The 21,013-nt window shown below is 38.4% G+C and overlaps 1 protein-coding gene across 1 annotated transcript in view; it reads right to left on the reverse strand.

Moving 5' to 3' along the window:
* Window positions 1-21,013, reverse strand: part of LOC123552897 (MORC family CW-type zinc finger protein 3-like) — a 404,811-nt gene that overhangs the window by 31,281 nt on the left and 352,517 nt on the right. Inside the window, exon 18 of the mRNA XM_053542214.1 lies at window positions 19,988-20,091. Coding sequence (XP_053398189.1) covers window positions 19,988-20,091 — 104 coding nt within the window. The remainder of the gene's footprint in view (window positions 1-19,987; window positions 20,092-21,013) is intronic.

Consider the following 21,013-nt stretch of genomic DNA (forward strand, 5'->3'; position numbering starts at 1 on the left):
TTTCAATTCAGGAGGTAATTTTGGTTTGCCCGATACAGAACTATTGGCCCGGCCGCTCCAATACACATAGCAAGATATTTTGGACCTGGCACTTACTTGTGTTGAACTACGCAGTAACTTCGCAAGCTAGACCTATAGAGTTTGTGGCAATATATGAGGGAGGATATACTGCAAGGCACTCGGTAGAAAATTGTGTGATTATAACTGAGCATGGTCGTTAAATTATGAAATATGTCCTGGGCCCTTAATTTGATTAAGTTACCTACCAGACGCAGCTTATATGACCGAGTAACTTGCAGTATATCCTCCCTCCTATATTCCACAAACTATGATAGGCCTAGAATGTAGAGTTGCGGTATACATGTAACAACGTAGTTTTACACAAGTAAGTGCCAGGTCCACAATATCATATGTACATGTAGTGGAGAGGCTGGGCCAGTAGTTCTGTATCGGGCAAACCAAAATACCTCCTGAAACACCCTGACCGTAAAGTATTTATTACATTTTATTTTTGAGTCTATTGCCCGAGACAAATATTTTGCTCTATAACTCAGTTCACGGACAGACAATTTCCTCAATTAACAATGCAAAACACCACCGAAGATATATATAGAGGCGCACATGAACGGGTAAAGCAAACATGAAAAGAACACTTAAGTTTAAGAACATATAATTATGCAGACCGTATCGGCAGTTAATTAATATCCTATACACCAAACTATACATACACAGGTCAACACACATAAACAACACATTAACGCCTTTGGATTTAGGAGAGATGCATTGACTCCTAAGTGGAAATGTTCTACAACATCTAATATAAGCTTAAAGCTGTGCTCGTTTACAAGTTACCCCTTTCATACAAATGTATATAATTTTTGGACTGATGTGACATATACTTGGCACGTATTTCCTGTTCATTTCTTTATCCAGGTACCATTTAAGCTCAAGATCTGTGGAGTTCTAAAAAATTAAATGCATCACATATGTAGCCCATGCACAATATATGTATCCTATTCTGTTTTTCGCCGAAAAATATTTTTCTAGCAAGGAGACCGCCAAATATTTTTTCTTTTGGATGGGGTTTAGCATACGGAAGGTTGCGAGGGCAAAACGAAGCAAGCGCAGGGCAACTAAACAACATGTTTCCACCTGTTGATAAAAATGTTGCTATTTTTCAGTTATACCGCTTCACGGAGGATACGATTTTCTCCGTCATTTCTACAAATACAGGTAAGGTACATGCACTAACATGCTAGGTAATGTATACTCGGTTGCACTGCATCATGATTTTTTGGCAAAATAATGTCATTTTCACAATATATTTCAAGCACAAATAAAAATCTCACGTATTTTTCTGCATAATGTGTAACACATAATTATGTACTACCGGAAGCAAAACATATGATTTTTAGCGGTGCCCATTTGGGAATACTTATGTTGGATCCCCTCCCGTGCTTAGACAAACTCTTGTATCGAAGTAGATTGTACATGGTATTTCATTTCGACTTTTAAAACTATTTCAACCAAACAAATATGGTGAAATGGTGCCAGTGGGGTACCTGTAATTCAGACAGTAGATATCCAGAAAGACTGAAGGGTGGCATTGAGTTTTTACTGTTTCCTAAGCCGAAAAGACAGCTCGATAAATATAAAAGATGGATCAAGGCCTGTGGTCGCCCCCACGAGCAACTGAACGTACAGAAAATTGACGGCAATTACAACGCTTATATTTGTACCAAGGTATGGTATAGCATTTTAAATTCATTTATTTTACGTCAGTAGAAGCTTTGTTTAAAATAAGAAACATGTGACAAGGTCGCATTTCTCCGCGATTTGGCCAATCACAGATACTCCCAACCACGTGTTTGATGTAAACATTACCGTTTTTGGTAGCATGTAAACATGGACAATTTTATGACCCTGATCAATCTTTGTACGAATTAGTTGTATCCGAATTCTACCTCTAATTAAAATAAGGAAATGCATTAGGTAGGTCCGTATTTTCTGTAAGTGTACAGCTGTCATGGTTATTAATAAAACCCGGCCCGGCCCGGCCCGGACCAAACCACGGAAATAGCCGATTCCGATTGTACGGAAACCACCGGAAACTTACGGACGGAAGGCTAATATAATTACGAATGATATCGTGTCGATATCAATTTACATATTTAGAATTTAGTAAAAAAAAATACACTGAACTTTATGATGCCCGCGAGGAACTTCTTTGATGAATCGGTTAAAACTGCGTGTTCTTTCTGGTTGCAAAAGCGTCTTAATATAATTTGTAAACTTGTACACAGGAAGTCGTTATACATAGCGGTTGTTTTGACGAGCCTTCTAATTAGTTCCCGATATTTTGTATCGTTATCATTATATACTATTTTATAATCTCGTTTTGTCCAAAAAGTTGTTATATTTCGAAGAAAGGAATTCCTCTCGGGCCTCAAAGAGTTTTTGTTTCACCTGTGTATTCCCAAAGCCTAAATAATTCTTTGTGTCCGGTAACATGCCTAAAAAAATAGGTAGTAAAAAGGCAGGATTTTTTATACTTTTTTGTTCAATGAGACTTTACGGAAATTATTTTTATGTCAAAAAAATGAATACGAATAATTTCTAATATCACTGACAATTTTTAAAGAATAGAATGAGCAGTTTTTTAAAACTTTTTATTAAAAAGTTTTTAAAAAATCTCAAAGACTATAAAACATTTAGAGTCATGTAAAAAAATAGGATAGGTCGGGATACCGATTACGCACGAAGAATGCAGCGTTGAATATTGACAAGTTTTACACACGGTACCCCATATTTTTAAAATATTCCTGTATAAATATATAGAAACAAATACTGAGACAGGTTTGTTCACGCAGTATTGTGAGTATTTCTTGAACTTAGTCGACTGAATTGACGTACGATGAAAGTCACACATTGAATATATTGTGGTACATTGCAGTTTGTGGCATAGCCTTTGCACTTTCGATAATCGATTTCATATTCGGCAGGTTGCTATAATGTTTTAACATTTTTTTTTTAAGTTTGCAAGTAATCTCTGAATAAACTGACTTACTTAAGTTATATTCAAATTAGTTCAAAACTATATAGAGTAGAATCGAGATACAAATTTTACCTTTTTTCATTTTTGTACAGAAGTCTCGTAAACCGGAGGTCGCGGGTTCGAATCCTGTCAGCGGATTTTGACCGTGACTCCAACAGTCCTTTCTTTCGGTGCGAGTACTGGTTACTTTCCAGGAAGCAGTCACCGAGTGTATTTCACATTAGTTGGTGAACCAAAACTCGACGCGAAAAAAAATATTTTAAATGGGAACAAAATTACCATTTAACTGCTTTCAGTATACAGAACGATTCACACTGTTTCGTGAAAAAAGACCAATTAAAAACTTGTTAAGGTTCGTTTGGATATTTACCAATGCTCTACACTTTCAGATTATGAATTTAGATACTTCAAAATTAAACTTCAATGGTTAGACATATCTTGCAAAACTTTGCAATTTATTTAGGTTGATTTGATATATTATTGTATACAGAATGCCTTTTCAGTCAGTTTGCTAGTGCTCGGCATTTTTGATACATAACAACTGAAGAATCGTTTGAGCCCGCTAATCATAATTTACAAATAAGTCTCGAAAAAGCAAAATAAAACTTTGAACGGATGTTGTTTCTTCAAATCTCACAAATTTCTTCATTAAGATTTTTTTTGTAAATTTATCAATATCACAATGTACTGCAGACGATTTACTCTAACACTGCTTACTTTACTATGGTTACGTGACCACACCGGAAGTGAACTGTACTTGGATCTATATTGAGCAGCTTTAATGCTGTCGCATTCTGAGACCTACGTTTTGTGAGTTTTTCATTGGTAGAACCAAACCTATTGTAATTATGCATCTTCTTTTGTATATACCGAGTAATTGTACGATAGTTTGCAGTTTTTTACGAAAGATCTGAGTGTAATTCTTCAGCTATAATTGGTTTGTTAAACTGCCCATGTGTGGCCAAATCCATAAAGCATCTCAGAAAAGTTTTAACCTTACAATTTTTTTTTCAACTTTCGACAAAGAAAGTGTAATGAGCGGGATTTTCCAAAAACAAGTTGCATCCTTCATAACTTGTTTAAATAATTGTAAAAGTTGATCTTCACCCGATATTACATTGTATTGAAAAGGAAAAATTCGTACTCCTTACGCAAATCGCGTCGAGAAATCACATTTTAGCTCAACCCTAAATATATATAGTTGTGACGTTTCTGTTTTATGGAGATTAATTTATCTTTTGGGTTTCCATTATATCCAAAAAGTAATTATGTTTCATTTGGTATAGCAGGCCCGTTGAAACCTATATGTTTTCAAATGGAATGACTAAGTAGTGTGTTCTTTTTTCACAAATACAATAATGATAAAAAAAAATTTGAATTGTAATATGAGCGAAAAATAAACAGGGATCTCCTTTTTCGTTTTCGTGGTATTGTCTTAATTTTCTCCTACCCTATTTTCACGCGCAGCTATTGCACACTCAATTTTTGCATACAAATGCTTGTATCTAAGGGAAAAATAAGTTAATCACCACAAAAAAGTTTACAACAGCATAAATTTCATTTAATTATTTTCTTATTTTGTTAGCCATTTTCGATTTCTTTCCGATCTTTATTGTTACGCGTGTATCCCTGAATACATGTTACACACAAAAGCGGCGTGATGAAAAACATAATATAGTACTTCTTACTAAACATTTTACTGATCGTTCGCCACTTAGTATGTATCTTTTATTTTCTGAAAATGTTCCTGAAATGTTTTTGAATGAAATAAAATTATAAAATGACTATCAGGTTCATTCTTATGCTGTGGTGCTAGGAAAATTTTGATTGTGCATATCAAAGTCCCGACCAACTTAAAAGTCAGAATTAGCCGGGAAGAATTATTTCCTGTTGTGGCCTTTTAGGATTTTAAGCCCATTTTCGTCAACATTTTATTATACATTTACATTTTAAATACTAAATTCTTTCTCTAAAGTAACTTACAATTGTCGCATTGAGAAATATTAGTCACGTATAGAGTTATTTTGAGGGACCACTCTCTCAGGAATACATTATTTATTTTATTATACCTAAAAAATAATGAAATGATTTATTTAACATTAAAAAAGTTATTACTTACCAAATAATGAAGACAGAATTAAGGAGGCTTTACTAGTAAGCACTTAGAAATTGTCACGACTTTGCTGTATAAAAATCATTACTTTTTGATAGGTATCTATAGTCTTGAGGTTACATAACGCTGTATTTATGGACATACTTCAACAAAATCAGCAGCAGTAACATTCGAAAAGCGGCGATAACTACGGAACATATAATGAGAGCACTCATTTTCTTAGTAGTTAGTAGTTAGTTAATTTACAATCTAATGGTGATAGTTTCAGTTTGATATTTGATGAAAAATTGTTTTCAAAATGTTGCATGTAGAACAAATCATTCAAAAGCAGAAAAGAAAAATAGGCCGGGTTCACACATGTATGAACACAAGATAAAGTAATTTAATCCTATGTATAAATAAGCGCATCGTCTTTTAATCAGTACGAAAGTATCGATCTCTCATAGGGAGACATGAAAATGTAATATCACATGCGCAGAAAAAACAAAATAGCGTTGTTGCGCATGTGATATGAAATTATTGCTTTTATCATTAAATCTATATTTATAGTCCTTTCCATTGTTCTAGATGTAGTCACATGTTCAACGATAAAAAATCGTATTTTCTCGAAGGCGGAGCCAAACACACATATTGACCTCCAGCTGTGACGTCCACGCGTTATTACGTTAAAACAATGCGACGTCGTATACAATTAACCACGAAAGATGACCTAAGGCTGCAGACATTTGTATCTAATGTTTATACTTATGAGTAGGCTGGATTTGATCATAAAACAATTGTCGTTTTTATGTGTGGTCGATATGTGGATTTATCGACCTGTTAAAGCGATATCAAGTCGATAAATTCGCTCGAGGTTGATATTGCTTTTATCAGGCCGATAAATCCACATATGAGCCAAGCCATGAGAAAACCAACATTGTCTATTGCGATTAGTTTTTAGTTTATACAAATTTGTTTTAGCTCGATTGTGATGAAAGCTTCAAGCTTATTGTAACCACTCTCGAGTCCGCTTCCTGGAAAAACCAGTACTGGTGTCATATGAGAAGTCATGGTCGTGACCCCAGTGGGGCTCGAACCCACGACCTCTGGATTGAGCGGCCAACACCTTATCCACTAGACCACCGCTCCCTATTGCGATTAGAGAAACCGTTAGCAAACAGCATGGATCCTGACCAGACTGGGCGGATGTTGGTTTTCTCATGGCGCGGCTCATATCGACCTCACCAAAAGGCAATTATTGTATAATATCACATGCACAGAAATTGAAAATAACGATTTTGCGCACGAGATATGAAAACGCTTATGATATATTATTCAAGTTAAACTAATGGGAAAAGTGCACTGGAAATTGTGTGGGGTATAATAAATTAACATCTGAATTGTACACATTTGTAATCCATGCTTTAAAATGTTCATTTTAAAAACAAAAATGTTAACATTGTGTGAATAGTTGTATAAGCATATAGCAAAAGCATAGTTCGTAGTCCGACCGGACCGGGTTTTTTTTAATTCTTTGTTAAAAAGATATGCTAGTATTATTTCAAATATAAAAGAAAGAGAAATCAAAAATTAAATAATCTAAAAACAAAAATAACGTTAGCAGTAAATTGTTAAAACATGAAAGTTCATTGCTATCACTACCCTCCCATTTATCCGTATTAGATATTTACCGTTTTTTATTGTTTTGTTTTAAACAGACTGAGCGGACATGTTTCGGTGTGTGTGTGTGGGGGGGGGGGGGGGGGGGGTCCGGGTTCGAAACTTTGCGACCGATCTTTCATATTTTATACTCCAGTCCATTCATTTCTACAACTTACTGTAACTCCGGGTATCATCTCCATACAAAATCACCCGGTTTTGTTTAAAGCTAAATCATATGATTTATCATTTGAGCAACATTTTATGATATTTTTTTTTCAGTTTTCTTGTATTTCAGGAACAAAGACCTATTACATAGAGTTAGACCTCTTCTGGAAATGTTAACTTCGATATTTTTTATGAAATTTTGTAATTGCCTCCCTTTAATATGAAAAAAATGTAAAAAGTGGACTATGTTTTTAGATTTTGATATGATTTATTAGTTTATTTAGTTTTATATTCAAATTTGAATACTTCAACAACCTGAAACAAATGGCAAGTATGAAAACAGCGCATAGCTTCGTAGTTCATCTATTTTCGATCTATCTTGGTTGCGCAACCGAGATAGGCAGAAGGAGTATAATAATAATTTCATAAACTTACATTTCTAGTTAATTTTCGCAAAATGTGTACTTATCAATGCAAATCTTTGACAACCTTAATGTAAGAGTGTTTATATTCATATGTTCCCTAAGACAAGATATTTTCATTATACTTAATATGCTAAAACGCTATCTTGGTCGGGCAACCAAATTTTATAAATACTTCCAGTGCATGGTATAGACCCCTTCGCCTTACTACACAACCTAGTGTCACATCGTTAGGTGTGAAATAACGACGTACATTTAACTAGCCTGTCCATTTCTGTTGAAAGTATCCTGCAAACTGCTATCTCGTGTCTGTCCGGTACACAAAATGACACATCGACTGCCGAACGTATTACTTCTTTGATTGAGTGTGATTCAAATATCTTGTTATTTTATGTCTTTGCTTATGTCAAGTGCAATACTTCATCAAACATACGTATCATCAATAGTTAATACTTTGCTTCTACTTTTGTAATAATGAAATGAAATACACATAATTGCCTTGATAAAGATGACGATATCACCATTCGTAATTATATTAGCCTTCCGTCCGTAAGTTTCCGGTGGTTTCCGTACAATCGGAATCGGCTATTTCCGTGGTTTGGTCCGGGCCGGGTCGGGCCGGGTTTTATTAATAACCAAATAAACCGCTGTCATTCCTTTCCAGTTTGAATCACGCGACAGGTTATCAGACAGTCAGAAAACAAATTATGAAACATTTCTATTCAACTTTGAATTTCAAGAATGAAAAACAAAATGTACCGTTACACATGCCTGTGAAAATGTTCTACTGTATGCCTTTAGTATGTAATGTGTCTTTTTGGTTTTAAATCCTGGTATGCTGACACATAGGGCTGAACACTTAAGCTAAGTTCTTTAGGAAATTTTCTGGTTTTCATTAACAGAAATCTTCCATCAAGATATGTATGACATTAAAGCTGTATGATTTCCTTTTTATTCATGACGTTATGTATGTAGATGAAAGGCAGTGGCTAGTTACCAGCACCAAATGTCTATGAAACCAGTTTCGGCTATTTAGACTTATTTTGAATCGAAACTGTTTACGGAGGTCTGTAAAGTTCTTGAAATACACAAAGCAAGGACTACTCCGTATAGACCTTCTGCAAACGGTCAGGTAGAAAGGTATAATCGCACTCTGATGGATGCGGTTAGGTGTTTCATTGGCAAATCACAAAACCAGTGGGATTTACTGGCTATTTGATCACCAGTGGGATTTGCACCTTCAGCAAATAGCTGGGGCGTTGAGATCATCTGTGAACCGTATGACCGGGTTTACGGCCAATAAGTTAATGTTAGGTCGGGAGGTCAATGCGCCTGCTCACCTAATGTTTCCTCAGCATCTGGGTAAAAGCCAGTCCCCTAGTGATTACTCAGATGAATTGGTCCAGAAGTTGCGGGATGCACATGATATAGCCAGCAAAAATGATGAAGCGCAATTATGACTTGCGTTTACTTGAGAGGAATTATGAGGTAGGTGATAGGGTCTACCTACTTGATACTGCGGTATTGAAGGGTAAATGCCGCAAGCTCTGTCCACCATGGAAGGGACCAGGGGTGATAGTATCCAAATTGTCATCATTCCTCTTCCGTGTTAAACTAAGAAATGCTGTTTTGGTAGTAAACCATGATAGACTAAAACAGTGTAAGGACAGGGAAGTGCCACGGTGGATTAAGCACTGGGAGCAAAATCCAGGTGACATAACTGCTGCTAAAGGCAGCGACAGAGTCTACTGCTTATGTCGAAAGCCATGGCAGGGTAGATTTATGATCCAGTGTGATTTCTGTAAAGAGTGGTTCCATGGGTCCTGTGTGAACATAACCGCTTCAGATGCACTAGACATAAATCAATACAAGTGTCCAGACTGTCTAAGAAGAGTGAGGACTCAAAATTGATCATTTTTTGGGTCTATTTTCAGAATCATGGCTGAAGAGTACAGGGACGGTCTGGGCAGGGCAATGAAGGTGCTCAAGATGGGCAACCTGATGAACCCAAAGGAACTGGCTGTAAAAATCACCTCTAGTAGGCGACCGAACAGGTTTGAAATCCTGTTGGACCATGTCCGTGAAGCCAGAAACAGGCATAAGTTTAGTTGGTTAAGGGATCTGGCCAGGGAGTTAGACATTCTACAGTGTCACTCCCGTGAGTGGATTTCCCAGAATGTGAGCCGTTTGGGGCCCATTCGTAAATCCAAGTGGCAGGATGCCCCACGTGAACAGAGTAGGGACATCCGATTAGGGACAGATCCGGCTATTGAACGGACTGGTGAGAATCTCGAGTCGGTCCCTCCGACAGAGCAGCAATTGCTTGTTGGGGGAGAGGCTGACAGCGAGTCAGAATCGGTTTCTTCTGGAACTGCCGAAAAGTTGTTGGGAAGTAACAGCCCAACAAAACCCTCAGGCAGTGGGAAGCCGGTTAGTCCGGTTAAGCCTCGTCCGCGTGAGCGAGACGAGAGTAAGACCCAGCACAGTGCTTCTGGGACAGGGCAGGTTCCGCAAGGCCTGTTTCTAGAAGCCCGGCATTCGCATTACCATCACCCTCTTTAGGGGTGCTAGTTTCACCAAGGTCGAACTTTAATTTCGTCCTTGGTACATCTGTTTTACTCCTGCCCGCCGGTGTTGCAGATACAAATTCGGCCGGACTTATCAACAATGGCTGAAATTTACTTTGAAATTCCTTTTGAGCCATTGCAGACATATAAATAGGTCTGGGGATGGCCCTTAATGGCGAAACCCCAGGTCTAGCATGAGCAGACCTTATACCTTCGGCCTTTATACGTGATGCTATACTAGTCTCCTTAGGAGTCTTAGCCTCTTCATCACCTTCCACCTGTACCCACATTTTATTCCGGATAAAATCAATTTTACCCAGCTCTAAGTCCGTAAATTTCTTACGACAAATTACCGACAGCGTTTCTGGGGTTAAATTCCCAGTATACTCACGAACTGACAAAAGTGCCTTGGCAATTTTTTCATTTATGCCCGGTATTGTTTTTAATTGCTCAAGTGTCGCAAAATTAATTGGGACCACCTGTGCACTTACTTCTATAGCAAAAGGCTTACCTTTTGAATCTTCTTTCTGTGCCATCTTCGATAAAAATCAAAAGAATAACAACAAACAATATAGAAATAAATTTATTATTTCAATTCCAGACTAATCCAAAAAATATACCTTTTATGGATCCTGAAAAATTCACCAAAGGAAACTGAAATGCCGACTTCCTGGATTTCTGATGGCGCATGCGCAGACAGTTATCCGCGAGATTCAAATAATTATTTCAATTATTCGACTAAATACACTCAAAATAAAATTTTAAATGTATCTGACCAAGAACGTAATCGTCTAAATACAATTACGCCCCCCTTGGTCCTTTATCTCACCCAAATTACAAAGTTTTTAGATCGGCAAAATGGCCGAATCTAAAAATCAAATTCTGCTAGGTAACGATTTATTGGTCGACGAAATTGGGCTCTAAATCACCGCTGCCACCAATATTGTAATTGGTGATTTTTCAATATAGCCCAAGACAACTTACCAATAACCTTAGTATGATGATGATCAAGGCTCCGGAAATTTTGATAACTCAATCGGTCCGAAACGAAAATCCTGACATCGGCGCTACCCCACCCACCACATTCCCAATACATGTATTACATATTTTGTAAAACGTGATAGGGTAAAGAAATAAGCATGTCATGCATTAAAACTGAGTTACCAGTCACCGCGCGTTACCATACAATGAAGACAGTTATTCAGTCAGGGTTTTCCCTCGGGTTTTTTATTTGGGAGTCCATGGACTCCCATGGATGCTAATTTAAGGGTCCCTAATAATTTTTGGGGGTCCACAAATTATTGATCTTGAAAATGGACATTATTACTATAAAAATTTACCCTAAAACCGAATGAACTTAATTGTATCTTTTCAATTTAGATAGCAGTTGGTATCTTTCAAAATGGCATGAGCTTCTCAATTCAGACCGATTACAAAAGGTGTGGTAGTCCTTTTGTCATGATCAAATAGCCAGTAATTACCGGCAATTAACGTGTCACCTTGTGTCAATTATGTTCTTCACAGTTTTATCTCGGTTAAAGATAATACTCGATCCTTAATTAGTATCATAATTTCTGTGATTTATTAATATTTTTTCATCAAAATACTTTAAATTTATATGAAATTAATTTTGTTTAATAAAAAAATAAACCATTCGATCTTTTACGGAACGTAACGACAATCTTAGATTTTAGCGGTGACAGTTAGCGCGGAGAGTAGTTTCCCTTTACCAAAATGGCGAACATCGATAACAAAACTTGTTTTGACGTTTGAAAATCGTCTATACCTGTGTATAATGAGCACCCACGATTCGGGGATGGTCCCGGTGGTAAAAAACTGCGCATTTTACATGGGTATCTGCGCAAAGGAGGCTTCAGTGCAAAGGAGTTTCGTGACCGATTTTGCGGGTCCAGTGGGACGCAGAGGCACTAACAAATGCGAGTTCAAAGCAGTAAAAGCGCGTCAGGGACGCAGAAAACCTGCGTCCGGGAAAACCCTGTTCAGTGTTATGTGTGATCGTTACTTTGTTTAAATTTCGATGTTTTTCCGAGATAATACGAGGCATTGACACCGTGTGCGTAACTAGTCTAAAAGCCAACGCACGTGACTTCGATACCGTATACACGGCAGATACTTTGTGATGTTTCCTCATTCTTTGACGGAATTCTATAAAATACAATGCGTCAAAGTGAGTTACACGACACATATTCTCTGCTAAACAGCCTCAGTATTTAAGGAATACTCTGCCGCGGACCGAATGTGTACGTTATTTGAACGCTGAGATCGAATTTCCCGCATGTATAGTACCAAAATGTCACGCGGGTTGGCCACAGATATTTCATTTCACTTACGTTGTACTTCAATAAGCAACTACATTTTATTAAGTTATATGTTCTCTTCTGATGTAAACAAAATTTCATTTTGAAACGTTTTTTAAAAGACCGATTTGATAAACAGTGCCACTCCGGTTTTCTTTATCATTCGTGGTTGCCCGTCCATTTTTTTCTTTTTTGTACAGTCGGGTTGCAAAGACGATTTTCTGCATTTGTTTCAACTGGAGCCCCAACAAATGAATCATGTAATTTTTTCAAATCAAGTAATTATAAAAATTATTTTTATCGGTTTTCCGTGTGATGTCTCATTAAATCAAAGACCTATAATGTACAATTATAGCTCTTTGATTAAATGCAGCAACCATTTGTTTGTTACTGTGATCAAACATAGCCTTTTGAAATAAACCATCCGTCGGATTCTAAATAAAAGAAGTGGATCCCCGTCGAAATGATTTGGATCCAGTCAGAAACGTTAGGAAACCAGTCAAAAATGTTTATTACACCGCAGTCGGCTGTCTGCAAACATTAAAGGATGTGCCGCGCGAGCACTGATTGCGTCACGCGCTAATTACGGACCGATTATCAAAGTGACAATCAGACCGATTGACACATTTATTGATTATCTGAAGGTGCGACCAACAATTTCCTACTTGGTAGGTGATCGTGTATTGAGATGTCAGACCGAAATTTATACTTTTCTCCATTTTTACGGGACCGATTTTTTTCGTTTTTTCACTTCACTAATCGGTCTGAAAAGTCAAAAATCGGTCCAAAACCGACAAACCGGCAAATTTCCGAAGCCCTGATGATGATGATGTAGATGCTTGTCTACAGGCAGATATCTGAATGGTTTTATGATGGACGGTTTGACCGGCTGGAACGCTCCACAGGAAATCACCCTTTTCGGCTTCCGGTAGGGCTATCCTCACGTATGTCGGACCAGACCGGACAGGCACTACATATGACATTAAAGCTGTACGATTTCCTTTTTATTCATGACGTTATGTATGTAGATGAAAGGCAGTGGCTAGTTACCAGCACCAAATGTCTATGAAACCAGTTTCGGCTATTTAGACTTATTTTTTGTGTCGGCTCTATATACACATGTGGTAGGTGAATCAGTACCGTGTCAAAATTAAATTATTTGCATTAACAAGCGTGTAACATCGGTCACTCAACTACCAAACCGTTTAAGTTTGCACCAATTAAGCGGATGCCATTAACACTCGAGTGAATAAAAATCGAACAACAGGCCTAGTTTTGTAATAAAATGCAGCCGTTTTTCATAATCATCATTCTCAGTTTGTCGGAATTTGCAAAGATTCGATGCACTGAAAGCTATATTGAGAATGTTCTCCCTTTTATATATCGTATATTAACGACGGCGATTTAACAATTTTCTATCTTATTTATCGATTTCCTTCATGTATTCAAAATTATTTTTTTAAGACTGTCCGCATTTTTTCTCTTTTAGTTACATAAACCCGCAGTGCAGTTGCATTGCGTATGTAATTCTCATGACCACGCACTCCTCACACAGCGTTATACATGTTTACTTCCGGGATAAATAATTTCAACTTTCTTTTAGAATCACGACAAAATGAGAAGATGACACAGTATTATAATTCTTTTAATGTATTTTTCAGTAGCATTTAAGGTTAATAAATGTCTCGTTTATATGATTCTTATTTCTTATTAACATAAAACAGCGTCCAAAATACGTCAAATACATTACCGATGGGTGGGGTATTGCATTTACCGCGGATACGATCAACCCACGTTATAAATTTAACCCCGCTAGATCCGCAGGTCTCGAACCTTGGACCCCGATGACAGCGTTATAACGGGGTCCCAGTGTATTTTTTTCTTTCTTTTAATAATAAAAAAGCCAGTAATTATCAGCAGTTAAGCCCCGATCTCACTGTCACGGTTTGGTCTCCCGGTTCAATGATCCGGGATAAACCTTGTTCAACTTTGTTTAACCTGCGTACAACCTTGACAATTCCGTGCACGTCCGGGAAGATCCTTGATGAACCTTGTCGAACCAGCAAACGGCTCCGGTTGTTTTAAAATGTTTAATAGAACCGGGAATCACCAGGAACGATGGCAAAAACCGGCATATTCTGTGCAATATCGACGCAATGCCAGCAATTTCCGGGTATCCACAGTGTATGACCGTGTGTCTACCGTGATATTCCGTAATAATCCGGTGTCACTGGCAATCACTTTATACACAGTAGAGCTGCGGTGAACGCCGGTCCTGGGACAGCATAGCGCAGGCGAAGCACAGTATAGCTCTGTCTTGTACCAGTGGGGGTAGGGAAAGTTACGGTAAGCCTAGGTTTATTCGCCGATTAACTCCCGGTTATATCTGGAAACTGCCGGCAAACCTCCGGTTGAGTCTGGTAACACTCCATTTTACAACGGACTGTCCGGGTTTAACCAGGTGTGTGCCGGGTGATTCCGGCCACACAATGCTGACAGGTGAGATCACGGATCTACGACGGTAACAGACAGTGAAGTTGTGGTAACATAAGGTAATATGATGCTAGAGTATATAAAAACATAAACACTCCTAGTTTGAATCAGTGTAGTTAGAGTGTTTGTTAAGAGAACATGAAAATGAACTACTATAGTATATCATAAACTAGAACAGATACAGGCTCCGGGGCCGAGTGGTTAAGGTCGCTGATTTCAAATCACTTGCCCCTCATCGATGTGGGCTCGAGCCTCACTCGGGGTGTTGAAATCTTCATGTGAGGAAGCCATCCAGCTGGCTTACGGAAGGTCGGTGGTTCTATCCAGGTGCCCGCACGTGATGAAATAATGCACGGAGGGGCACCTGGGGTCTTCCTCCACCATTTAAAGCTGGAAAGTCGCCATATGACCTATCATGTGTCGGTGCGACGTTAAATCCAACAAAAAAACAAACCAAAAAACCCCCAAAGTTATAGGCTCCATCGGATGAATTATCAGTTACATCTTGTTCATCTGTATGACGTAAGGGTACTGTTCTTGGCTTCTTTTTCTTTTGGTCTTGCCCCGGAGATTGTGGGGAGTAATTTAAAGGTGATATACCATGAACTGGGTTTGGGGAGGGAGGATTTTGCAGAGCCTTCGTCCTTTGGGCTCTGTGTTTGCCTCTCAGTAGAGTCGTCGTCAACCTGGCTTCTCACTGGTGGCAATTTTCTGGTCTTCGGCATCATGTTTCACTTCTAATGACTACAAGATAACTGATTGGGATCCGACGTGCGTCCTGTTTTATATGCTACCGAGTAAGAACCGGTAGGCACCAGTGTGTCACCGGATCTCAGCCGGGCTATGACGGGGTGCTACAGGCGGTCATCGGGGCACAACCAGCTACAACCCGGGTCACTCGGGGTTACACCGGGATCACGCCGGACAATCACCATGGATATCCGGTGTCGGACCGGGACTAAACCGGGGTCAAAGTGTAGATTCTGCTTCATTATCGGGGGTTTACCGGGACACCTTCGGGAATATGAGAGCCAGCTTACATTTTTGCAAAAAAAAAAAATGTCATGGTTCATCCAGGTATACCGCGGCTAATATATACCGGGAGGAACAAGGGCCGTCACCGGGAATGTGAGATCGGGGCTTTAACTTGTTACCTCCTGTCAATTTTGTTGTTCACAGTTTGATCTCGGTTAAAATAATCCCTGATTTTTTATAAGTATCCTAATATTTGTGACTTTTAATATTTCTTTCATCAAAATACTTTTAAATTTATATGAAATTAATTTGGTTTGAAACTTGATCTTTTATGGAACGTAACAGCAATCTTAGATTTTATACAGTAAGCGCGGTGAGCAGTTTCCCTTTAACAAAATGGCGAAAATAAAAAACCACAAGAGCGCCGCCAAGCGGGGCAATATACGCCCGAAGGCTTACATCATAGGATAGGAGCAAAATTTTAAGAACTTGACTGTTGAAGCCCCAAAGGACTGGAACAACAAAAGGAAAACTTCAAAAAACAAATCTAAGTCCACAAAAAAAAAATTCAAAGTCTACAAAAAAATCTTTATCAGGTACAGGTATGTAAAAATACACCTTAAAATTGGAGGTACCATCCATGTTGTACCACAGAAAAGTGGTCTCGGTTTTTTCCTACGGCCAATAATAAAAAAGTTTCAAAATAAGCTATTTATAGTAACATAAAAGGGAAGTAATTCAAAAAAAAATTATTGTAGGTACAAAAAAAGAGATCTGCCAAATAAAAACAAGACCACTGCAATGCAGAGCAATATACACAAAGCAAAGTCATATATGACCTTTGACCCTTAAGTGTGACCTTGACCTTGTAGTGAGTCATCCGGAACATGCGCTCTGCACATCGTTGCAATGTGGTGAACATTTCTGCCAAGTTTCTTTGAAATCCTTCCAGCAGTTCAAGAGTTACAGAGCGGACACGAAACAAACTGATATGACTTTTGACCCCTAAGTGTGACCTTGATCTTGAAGCAAGTCATCCGGAACATGCGCTCTGCACGTCGTCTTGGTGTGGTGAACATTTGTGTCAAGTTTCTTTGAAATCCTTCAAGGGGTTCAAGAGTTACAGAGCGGACACGAAACAAACTGATATGACCTTTGACTCCTAAGTGTGACCTTGACCTTGAAGCGAGACATTTGGAACATGCGCTCTGCACGTCGTCTGGGTGTGGTGAACATTTGTGTCAAGTTTCCTTGAAATCCTTCAAGGGGTTCAAGAGTTACAGAGCGGACACGAAATTGCTAACGGACAGACGGTCGGACACCAGCGTCATAACATAATACGTCCCTTCGGGCGTATAAAAATAGGTTTTGAAGTTGAAAAGTCGTCTTTACCTGTGTATTATGTGCACCCATAATTCGGGGCTGGTCCCAGGGGTAAAAAAAAACTGCGCATTATACATGGGAATATTCGGTATTTTAAAAAAAATGCGGCAGCATTAAATTTAAAACAAATATACCAAACCCTATCGCGGTTCATACATTTTTTTTTTTTTTTTTTTTTTTTTTTTTTTTTGAGAGAGAGAGGAATAAACAAGAGGGCCATGATGGCCCTATATTGCTCACCTGAGTATCACTGCTTTAACCAAAAAGAAAAAAAAATTCTTACAAGGCACAGATATGTCCAAAAACACCTAAAAATTAGAGGTACCATCCATGTTATACCACAGAAAGTGGTCTCAGTTTCTCCCTACGGCCAATAATAAAAAAATTACTAAATAAGCTATTTATAGTAATATACAAGGGAAGTAATTTAAAAACTAGAAATGTGTCCATACACAGATGCCCCCACTACATGACAAGGGACACAAATTTTTTCCTAGGTCAGGGGCCATAACTCCTATAAGACTGAATGAATCAGGACGCGAAACCCCAGGTGCACAACTGCCAATGCTGACCAACATTCCTGTAAACTTTGGTGACTCTAGGTCAAATACTTTCGGAGCTACGCGCGACACAACATTAAAATGATCAATTTTTAACTAAGTCTGGGGCCTTAACTCCTACAAGACTGAGTGAATCAGGACGCGAAACCCCAGGTGCACAACTGCACATGCTAACCAACATTCCTTTAAACTTTGGTGACTCCAGGTCAAATACTTTTGGAGCTACGCACGACACAACATTAAAATGACCAATTTTTACTAAGTCAGGGGCCAAAACTACTACCCAACTGAATGAATCCGGACGCAAAACCCCAGGTGCACAACTACACATGCTGACCAACATTCCTGTAACATTTTGTGACTCTAGGTCAAATACTTTTGGAGCTAGGCGCGACACAACATTAAAATGACCAATTTTTACGAAGTCAGGGGCCATAACTCCTACAGGACTGAATGAATCCGGACGCGAAACCCCAGGTGCACAACTACACATGCTGACCAACATTCCTGTAAAGTTTTGTGACTCTACGTCAAATACTTTTGGAGCTACGCGCGACACAACATTCTCGGAAGGACGGACAGACAAGGGCAAATCCATATGCGCCCCCCCCCCCCCAAAAGTGGGGGCATAAAAAACTATTGTAAGTGAACAAAAGAAGAATCTGCCAAATAAAAACAAGAGCACTGCAATGCAATGCAAATGTAAAACAATATACAGTCAAACCTGTGAACAAAGACCACTCTTGGGAACAAGCAAAAGTGGTCTTTGTTCATAGATTTTCTTTATTCGGGGAGAAGGGTCACTTCTCAGTTAGCCATTATCATGCTGATAAAAAGTATTTTCACAGCTTCTTGCTTTCTTTATGTTCTATGTATTAATTCGGCCGGTGCAAACTTGCAAATTTTCAATCAAGCAGTAATTACTATGTTTGCTATAAGGTGAAAGTTGTGAAAATTCGGCGAAATTTAAGTATTTTTATGCCGGAACGGTCCAGCTTAGTCGTTAATTGGGGGCAAATATGACCCTTGGGAATGAATCAGGCCGATCGCTGGTCGTGGTCGCCAGGTGGTCACTATTCACTGCCTTTTTATGAGTATTTTTCTACGAGGGCACCAGAGACCGGTCGTTGTCGACCTTTGACCCCCAAGTGTGACCTTGACCTTGAAGTGAGCCATCCGAAACATGTGCTCTGCACTCTGTTTAGATGATATGAACATTTGTGTCAGTTTTCTTTGAAATCCTTCAAGGGGTTCAAGATTTACAGAGCAGAAGGGAAATTGCTAGCCAACAGACAGACGGACACCGAGGCAATAACATAATACGTCCCTTTGGGCGTATATAAAAAGGAATCAAGATCTTATGGTGATACAAGTTATGTGCAAGTCCGGTTAAAATCAAATCATAAATGAAGCTGCTATTGTGCAAACAAGGTCAAAATAGCTAATTTTGGCCCTTTCAGGGACTTTAACTCTGGAACCCATAATGGGATCTGGCCAGTTCAAGAAAGGAACCGAGATCTTATAGTGATACATAAAACGAGGGGGAGGGAGGTGAGAATAATCTAGGAATTCATTTATTATGGTCTTAGGTTTAAATTAACACAAATTAAATCCACAAACATATAAACAAGAGCTGTCAGAAGACCCCCTCCCTTCCCCCCGCTTTCCCTATAGCAGCTTACATTTCTGCTATCATGTTTGATGAAATCCTTCAAACAATGACTGAGACACAACATCTGATAATGCATGTGTGTGTGTGTGTGTGCATGTGTGCGCGCGCATGTGTGTGTATATGTAACGTCTTTTTCAACAATCTTTCAGTCATACGAACGACAGTGTCTACTTGCAGCAGTGAGCAATATTCCCAGCTTTATTTTGCTGCCTCAATGAAATATCACGCCGCAGACATATAATATAATACACCACCCAGTCACATTATACTGACACCTGGTTGACCAGTTTTAATGCTATCACCTTAATGCCGAGTGCCAAGCCAGGGAGCTACTAGTACTATTTTTTATGTCTTTGGTAAGATGGCCTAACAGTTAGAAAATGGAAAAAACACTACATACTGTTCTTAATGTTACTCAATTCAATTCTGGACTGAGATATGATTTAACCCATCAGACTGTAATCGATGTTTATAAGAAGTCCAAACGTAACTAAACCAAGTAATAGCAGACTCAGAGTATCAATATAGGCGCACAGTGTGCCCTCTTTCTTGTCAATCATATATTTTTTCTATTCATGTAAGATTTAGTAGAGACTAAATATTAAGAAAATAAATTCACTTACTGTACAGTTAGGATCAAACCGCAGGGCTCTTTCATATGCCTTGACTGCCTCTTTATTATTTTTCATAAGGTTTGAGATAATTCCACGTTGTAAATACCCCTTTACTGAAATTGAAAGTAATGAAAATGTGCATTGGCAAATCTGATTTAAAACATGCATTATTGAACATGACAATGGGTTACTTTTATCAATTGTTCATCCCTCACACTTTTTTTCTGAAAATTTCAGCACAAGTGACATAAAAGGAAAATAAGTGCTATGCTCTTAAAATATTTAATGGCTTATATAGCAACTCCAGAACTTTTCCTATATATTTTGAATTTAAAAGACATATCAAGGGTCTTTGTGCATGTCTGACTACATATTGCAATGATAATAAGGATATTACATCCCTGCCTGTCAGGGGTTTCCCTGCAAGAGTGACAGCCTGAAAGAAGAAACCAAGCCTTAGCAATGTCTATTTACTGTACTGTCTTGAGAACTGGAAAAACCACTGTTACTCACCGGCATTTTGCATACCTGTCATTATACAAAAGGATCATTGACCCTAAATCACTCACCTGTGTACAAGGCTTTAAGTGTGTCTGTAAAAATACTGAGTTAGGTTTCATCTATGTTAGCCAATATTATATACATGTCACGCACATTTTTGAACCTAGGGCAATAATTTGAATAATTACGACAGAAATTACAAATCTGATATCACCACAAAATATCAAGGCTCTAGCTATTACTGATTCAGAGAAATATATAGAATCCAATAATAAATATATGTCAGACACAGCGGCATGGCATTTTTTTTTACCTGAGGCCTTTTATTTTTGATGGCATAGAAGATTGCAGAAGAAACAAGAAGTGCGTTCAATAAACGCTTGATGCCCCCAGTGGCATCCTTGTCGACACAAAGCAACCTAAGTCCAAAACAAGGTCAAGTTCAAGGTCAAGGTCAAACTGAGGTCAGGTGATGTCTGAAGATGTTGAATAGTCACAGGTTACATCTGCATTAGTATCAAGTCATTCTAGTAA

Source organism: Mercenaria mercenaria, chromosome 4 (genome assembly GCF_021730395.1).
Source record: "Mercenaria mercenaria strain notata chromosome 4, MADL_Memer_1, whole genome shotgun sequence".
In the NCBI taxonomy this organism is placed as follows: Eukaryota; Metazoa; Mollusca; class Bivalvia; order Venerida; family Veneridae; genus Mercenaria; species Mercenaria mercenaria.